This window comes from Limulus polyphemus, unplaced genomic scaffold, assembly GCF_000517525.1.
Source record: "Limulus polyphemus unplaced genomic scaffold, Limulus_polyphemus-2.1.2 Scaffold620, whole genome shotgun sequence".
Taxonomy (NCBI): Eukaryota; Metazoa; Arthropoda; class Merostomata; order Xiphosura; family Limulidae; genus Limulus; species Limulus polyphemus.
The window spans coordinates 304,334-312,749 of NW_013666230.1; the positions used below are offsets into that span (position 1 = coordinate 304,334).

General features: G+C 33.4%; 1 protein-coding gene across 2 annotated transcripts; it reads left to right on the top strand.

The window, feature by feature from the left end:
* Positions 1 to 6,652: 6,652 nt before the first annotated feature.
* Positions 6,653 to 7,672, top strand: LOC111085792. Of its 2 annotated transcripts, XM_022386010.1 has the most exons (3): positions 6,653 to 6,801; positions 6,889 to 7,093; positions 7,304 to 7,672. In XM_022386010.1, the coding sequence occupies exons 1-3, from the start codon at positions 6,713 to 6,715 to the stop codon at positions 7,310 to 7,312; spliced, it is 303 nt and encodes a 100-aa protein (XP_022241718.1). In that variant the 5' UTR covers positions 6,653 to 6,712; the 3' UTR covers positions 7,313 to 7,672. The 2 variants fall into 2 exon arrangements, with proteins under 2 accessions (XP_022241718.1, XP_022241717.1); XM_022386009.1 differs by having other exon boundaries at positions 6,889 to 7,672.
* Positions 7,673 to 8,416: the final 744 nt, after the last annotated feature.

Consider the following 8,416-nt stretch of genomic DNA (forward strand, 5'->3'; position numbering starts at 1 on the left):
AAGGTTATCGAAGGTATAGTTGTGAGAACTTAAATACAAAAACAACGTCATTGAAGGTATAGTTGTGAGAACTTAAATACAAAAACAACGTCATTGAAGGTATAGTTATGAGAATTTAAATACAAAAACAACGTCATCGAAAGTATAGTTGTGAGAACTTACATACAAAAACAACGTTATCGAAGGTTTAGTTGTGAGAACTTAAATACAAAAACAACGTCATTGAAGGTATAGTTGTGAGAACTTAAACACAAAAACAACGTCATTGAAGGTTTAGTTGTGAGAACTTAAATACAAAAACAACGTCATTGAAGGTATAGTTGTGAGAACTTAAATACAAAAACAACGTTATCGAAGGTATAGTTGTGAGAACTTAAATACAAAAACAATGTCATTGAAGGTATAGTTATGAGAAATATAAATAAGATCTCATTCTCTCAGAAAATAATTGGCACTGCTACGGGAATTTATGTCTTTGAAATTTCAATAATCATTGGTAAGCCATACAGTAGGCCATTTAATGTCCTTCTAGTTGAACCAATAGCATATGAACTCGCACACTCTCATATATAGCTGCTTAACCTATTTGGTATGTTCTCAAACCACACAAAAACTGCTTTATCCTAACAGGAACTTAGGATACAAATATTTAAATGTGTTCATCACGGGAATGTAACAGCAGTAATCAATCGCCTTTATTGGAAACATTGTTTTTAGCACTTGGAGAGATAGCGAATTAACTTTATTCAGCTTGAGAAATTATTAAAAGCTAATGGATTACTATTTAATATAAGTAGGTATTTAATGTTCTTGGTGGAAATAGTTCTGTGATATACTTCAGTGTAAAAATATTTCATTTGGAACACGAATATGTAAAAAAGAAAAGCATCACAATCTTAATTTTCAACTTTAATTTTTTATCATTGTCATGGTTTAATATTAAGTAAGTTTTATGTTTGAATCTTATTCCATTGTCTCTAAAACTACTATCTGAGAAACGTAAAGACAACACCAAAACAATTCTACAAGCAGATAAGGTTAAATATTATAAATATAATTCTCTCAAGGATTTGTTTCTTTGTTTCACAGAGGATTTATTAAAATTCTCTTTGTTTCTCTTTCAACCGACTGAGGTCTCCTGAAGGGTTTCTTTAACTCTGAATATCATTTGAGGTAGATTATTCTCTGTTTCAGTTGTTTGTTCTCCATTCATCTTGTGGTTTGTTCTTGTCAGTGGCAACAACATTTAATTACTGTTTCTATCATCAGTGGTTTGTACAGTTGTAGTTTGTTTGTTGGTCCGGTTGTAAAAGTTGTATCTAAAGACCTTTAGCGAATGTAGGCAAGGAGTACAATGGGTGCCTTCATATCCAAGCTTTCCCTACAAATTACTTGCAAAATAACAAAGAGCTCAATCTTGTTCTGAAAAATTCCAGATTTCAAATCCTCAGATTGAAAGCTTCGCATTCAAAAACGTTTTCGGTGTCTGATAATCTGTCACCCTTTACAGGTTCACCTGACATTACTTTTAACCTTTTAGATTGTGCATCTTTAAATTGGGAACATATTTTTAATGTTTCAGTCTGCGAAGCAGCAGTTTCCTTACATGCAACGAACCCAGAAGACCATAACATGACCAAATAAACAATATGCCATTTGTATATCAAGATCCGGAATTTGCAATTTTTTTTCACAATGATAAATTTATCATAAGATAGTATGCTACATTTTGGTCAAACAAGAAAAGATCGTTGAAATTTTTGTTTGCAAGATATCAGCTTCCAACTTAAAATCTGGCGTTAGATTGTATGAAGTCTTGATCTCGTTTAAACTATAAAGAACACGCTCAACTAATTCTGTAGTATTGTCTGTACCTTTGCTGATCATCTTGTCGTACTTTGGCATTTTAAAGTAATGCTAATGTGCTTTTTAAACACGCACCCAAAATACTAGCAGAAGTGTAAAACAAGGTATATAATCTTTGAACAACTCCAAAAAATATAACAACTTGTAAACAATCACTGCAGTAGTTTCTCCAACAAAATGCAGTGAGTAGGCAACACACGGAATGAAATACACGTACTGATTTACCTACTGAATATTTGGCCAGGTGGTTAGGGTGCTTGACTCGCAACCTGAGGGTCGCGGGTTCGAATCCTCGTCCCAACAAACATGCTTGTCCTTTCAGCTGTTGGGGCGTTATAATGTGACGGTCAATCCTACTAGTCATTGGTAAAACAGTAGCCCAAGAGTTGGCGGAGGTGGTGATGACTAACTGCCTTCCCTGTCTTTTACTGCGAAGTTAGGGACGGCTAGCCCTCGTGTAGCTTTGCACGAAATACAAACCAAACCTGCTGAATTCGATTTTAACACCTTTGTATGCTGCAGCTATGTCAGCTCCGTTGCCATAGTTTTGCTCCCTGCAATCAGCCATATCCTAACCACGTTTCTTCAGCTTATCTAGAATAATTCTTGTGATACCCTTTTTGGGCTTGGATATAAATTAAGCCATCTCTTGTAATTTCGACATATCTTAAAATCTGAGACATCTGTTTTGTTCAGGAGAGCTCTGGAGTTCAATAAAACATAATAATAATAATCCTGTCAAAAATAGTCTTTCTTATCCTACAGATAAACTGATTTTGAATTTGGTTTGGTATGCATGTCACCTTTGCAGTACCGGCCTTAATAGCTTCCATATGATATTTCAACACATTACCACATATTACAAGCAATTTGATTAATCCCAAAAAATACTTTCACAAGGACTAGCTAATTTTCCCTCATGATTTCATGGTTTACAAAGGAAGATGAGGAAATTGGCTGAAAAACAGATAAACTCACGAATTTTATAGTGGTGCGTAATGAGACTACTTCTTCAACAAAAACCTTAAAAATATTTTCTATTAGTCTTGCAGGTTCATGTTTTACCAAAGAGGTAGTCTTCTTTTAGATTGGTTACTATTTATTTGTGTTTTGTCTGCGATAATTTAATGTGGTGAGAACTTTTACTAATGAATTCTTATATTTTGTGTGATTTTTTGTATCTATAACATTTTTGTGTGTTAAACTCAGGTATTCTTGTAGTGTACCAATTAATAGCTTCTTGATTTCCGTATTTCCATTTCTGTTGCCTCTTGTAACCATACTTCGAACATTTACATTTGAACATTTGAAATGTTTTTAAATTCTTAGAGCAAAAGTGGCATATGTCCCCACCCCAATTTTTTTCTAGTTAGTGCACGTACACTAATAGTTATGGGCGTATATGGCTTCATACATTTGCTTTATGTTGAGACATCCCAACTAGTTAACAAGAGCGTAACAACTAGTGAGGATATGTAATACACTAAGAGGGATCATTGAAAGGCTGTGTCATGTTTGCACTGTCAATCCATACTTTGTCATAAACCGCCATATACTATATTTAACTCCCTAGAAAAGCTAATAAGATTGAAAGAAAAGTGCGCTGTGTGCTTTTGAAAACCACTTTGTGTAGGTTTATTTTACATAATAATTCCTGGTCAACATCAAGTGTGTAGGAAACACATTTGGGTAAGTTTGCTTGCTACTTTAGAGAAATAAGGTTGTAATTTTGTCTTTCAAGGATTATGTAATGTGACAATTATTGTAAGCAGTAAGTTCACTCAAAATAGATAAAATATTAAATAATGATTGGCAAAGCTTTTGTGTGGGATATGAAAAAGTAGTTAGTATAAGTATTTATCCTTTTTTTTTGGTGTGCCTTAAAATTAATGATGGCGCTTTGCATCCCCATCAGCCTTTTCTACATATTTTTCTAAATTAGTTATACACAAATCTACTCGTGGGTCTCTTGACTTTACTTCATGACAGGGTCCCTAATAATATACAAATCACACAAAATATATGAACAATGTTGCACTAATACTGCCTGGAATCCCTATGTATTTTACACAGGAAATGAGTGATTTCACCTAATGGTTTTGGGCCAGTTTTAAAACTGTGTTGTAACAGGTATACACACAATTATTTAATACGATGCAAATGATACATACCTGGACCCTTGCGATAGTGAACCTATAAAAGAAAATCAGTAATTTAATAGTTAATATGATTATTTGAAATCTTCCGTCTCAGAACCGGTTAAAATGTAATTTCTGAGAGGTTCCTCAGAAATCTTCTAGTCACCGGTGAAGGTTTTTTTGTTTTTTGTTTTTGCAAAGTTACATAAGGGCTATCAGTGTATATCCGTCCCTAATTTTTAAATAATACAAAGAAAGAGGGCAGCTAGCCAATAGCACTCACCGCCAACTGTTGGGATACTCTTGTCTACTGATTAGTGGGATTTGACCGTCAATATTATAGCACACTCGCAACCCCAAAGTGAGAAGTGCAGTTTTGTGGTAAAGATACGCAAACCATGAACCTTCAGATTCACAGTATGGTATGTCAGTCACTAGGCCACGCCCCGTCCCACTAATGAAGAATATAAAATTACATATTATATGTATATTTACTTTATTACACTTACTGCACGTTGTTCAAGAATAACAGTGAGTTTATGAAATGATTTTTGTGTTTTATTCGGAAAAAAATGATTATTTGGTTCAGCTCAACATTATTATTATTAGCATCTTTTTTAATCAGTACATTATAACATGCCTTTAAGCAGCGATAATGGGAGTGACGTTGCCCTATACAACTGTACATCTGCTGCACGTTACTTCGCGCAGCACGTGTTGGTAGGTTATAACTGCTTACTTACAATAATGATTCTTCCCGCGTGTCTCACACGTAGCACAAGTCCATAGAGTGTATATTCGAACAAAGTTATCCATGAATTCAAAGTTGGGGATGTATTAGGCAAAATTCAACGGACTATTCTTATGCAGTTGGTCCTTGCTATTTGACTTTTATTGATTTTTGGACAGCAGGTGTTAGGCCTTGACTTTAGACCGTGATTCTGCTACGCTCCAATAAATCATTTTGAAAGCATAAAGAGATTCCGTAGGTTTAACGTACCCGAAACAATAAACAAAGAATCGTTGTTTGTGATCCAGTTTTAAACTTAATGTCACTGCACCGCGTGTGACTTGTGGCATTTTTTATAACTTTATATGAAGTATAATTAATTTTAAAGTTATCTTGAAACTCGATTTTGAGATCTTGTCTGTACTTATAGAGCTTATCGTAGCGATTGTTTGATCTTAAGTACAAAATGATAACTACAATAGATAATTAAAATAAACAATACAGGCAAATATAGAGAAGAAACAGATATTAGCATAAACATTTGCTTAAAGCAAGTTATCTAGTTAAGTCGAAAACAAAACAAACAATTAAAAACGGGCATGGAGGACAGACATCAAAATATACCATTCTTGCACTCACACTTATAAAGGAAACAAACTGAAAGGCATACCATTAAACGATTCATTCAAAATTGAAGTTACTACGTTGGAATTACCTGTAGGCTGCGCCAGACATAAATTACACCGGCCTGCAATGGTTTTACTGTCTTGAAATGTTTACATGTTCTACTGTAATTCCTGTACGCTGAATCCGAAAATAATATCCAATTCTCTTCATCACGAACAGATTTTTCACAAAACGTCGTATGTACTTTTTTCATAAGTGAATCATTTGCATTGAAATCGAGTCACATTTTATTAGGCTTAAATTGTTGACAACCACTGGCTATAGATTTCTCTAGAACAATCGCGACGTGAGTCTTATCGATCGTTCTAGAACCCAAACATGACAAACATAATAATAAAAAATGTTCATTGTGGTAAACGAAATAATAATTTGATCTAAGTAACAGTTTTTTCTTCTTCCCGATTTGTAAAAAAATACTTGATAGAAAAAAAAAGAATATTATTTTCGAAATCTGCGTAGCTGAATTATGGAAAATCCGTTATTAAAACCAAAACAACTTTTATGAAGTTTAAATTTGCACGCATGTGTTGTCAAACATTAGTCTTGATCGACTTAAAAAAATCAGTTATTGCTATAAATAATTACGATTACTTTAGCATCACTCAGAAAAGATCCAAAATATAACAGTATTAGAAAGCAAGGACGACGACTACTGACACGTATGGCTAAAGGCTTACATACTTCGTCTAATGTTCCAGAAGGACCATGCGGAATAGAAGACATTTCTAAACTTCAACGTCATATTAATGTTCAAATACATGTAGTATCTTCGGAAAATTTTAACCGTGTAATATATTAATGTTCTTCACGCCCAGACAAAATTTACCTACGGTACCATGATCAAATAAATACTTTTTTTTTTATTTTGAGACAGATCAAGAAAGCGGAATTCACGAGGTAAATTAGTGCGTGATCCATGATTTTAATGGTAAGGAAACAGTGTTCAAAGGTTATAATTCATGTTACGAATTTTGTAAATTCTTATTTTCGAACGAACATAAAAAATTATATAGTTATAGCGAATAATATTAAAGGTTTCGATGGGCAATTTATCTTGAATTATCTTATTCGACAAGGGATAAAAACCTTACATTATCATAAACGGTAAACAAATTATGGTTATGACCGTCAAAAATCGTAGAATTAGAATAATTGGCAGTTACAATTTCATTCGTATGTCTTTATTATTGTTTCCAAAAACATTTGAATTAGGAGAACTACAGAAAGGATATTTTCCTCATCTTTTCAAAATCAATTCAAATGAGGAATATCGAGGATCTATACCGATACCATGTCAGTACCCAGGCAAAAGTTCCTGGATTGGCACTGTCAGCGACGAGAGGAAGAGTACATCTTTGACTTTCAAGAAGAGATATACAGGTAAGAAAAAAAAGAACATTGTCAGTGCTGATTCTTATTAATTTTTCTTGTTATTGTTATCTTGAAAAATGTATTTTTTTTCTTTAGATACTGCCGATCAGACGTAGATATACTTCGATGGTTCTGTCTTCAATTCAGGGACGAGTTTCTCACAACCTACGATGTAGATCCCTTCAGATACACGACCATTGCTTCTTTATGCATGGCTGTATACAGAAGAAAAGTTATTCCACCACGATCGATAGCTCTCATATCTAACCACCGATACTTTACGACCAACAACTACAGCCAAGTAAGTAACCAATGGTTAGATTATGTACAAAAATATAGAGGGTAAAGATGCAACATGCATTTAATGGGGGTGAGAAACAGATCCTGAATTACAGAGTAGAAGGTTTCTGACGATCTATGAGTTTTACGAGTACTGCTACCATAGTTGTAATAAATGTTATGACTCTGACACAAAGAATGTAGTTCTAAATAGACCCATGTGTTTTATTAGAAATCGTAGATTTCAAAGACAGAAACAACTTGAAGCTCTAGGATACGAAGTCATAACAATATGGGAGCATGAGTTTAAGAAAATAAAGTATAATGTTACATAATTGGGAACATTAGTTTCCCACCTGGATGTACTAGACGTCTTCTAGGGAGAGTCAATCCCACAAGACTTTTATACGATATAAAAGAAGGAGAAAAGATCAAGTGGATTTTACATGTTATATCTGTGACCAAACAAATATTGTGAGTATCTGGTTGAACATCCCACAATAATAACAACAAATTTATCTCATTTAAATAATTATTTTGGTTTTATAAAATGTAAAACTCTAGCCCTTAGGAAAGTAGCATCCAGTTTTACCATTGTAACGAATTTGTTATTATATATTTATTTTAATATAATCGTTTGTTTAGATTAAATTTATATTTAAAAACATAAATAGCTTATAGTGTTAGATATGTATTGCGAAACTCCCGCCTATTCTCCAAAGTTGTAGAAGATTTTCGAGAGTAAGAATCAACAATATATGTATATAAGTAAACGCTTAAATGTAGCTCAGTATTGTTACGTAAAACTGAAATTTCTAGAACGCCTCTACACGCCTATAAGTATAACCAATGCGACGCGCCGAAAAAGAGAGTATCTATTATTAGTTCGCTATTGTCAGTGTGCTATAAACTTGATAAACTATAACTGTGATTATCATAACGCTTATCAATCGGAAAACTTCATATATTTGATCAGAAGCCTTTACAAAGTTCGAACATTACAAATCATTTAACTTCAGTGGATTCTCATTGGACATAAGTATTTTTACGAAAACATTATATAAATTCATCGTGGAAAACTCGGCGTGTGTGGCTGGTAAATAACGAAGGACAAAGCTAGCTAGCTCCCTATTAAGTGAATTATACCTATGTCAACTCGTAATCAACTCGCTCATCGTGAACCCTCGATAAGATATCGAAGAAGTTCCAGACTAGAAAGAAGATTTTATACTGTTTGTAAGTTTGTGAAACTTTTGTTTATAAATCATTATTTGTAATAACTGTTATTGTAAATTGTATTGTTGTGTGCATATTAAAACGCATTTGTGTTAAAAAATAAGAAAAC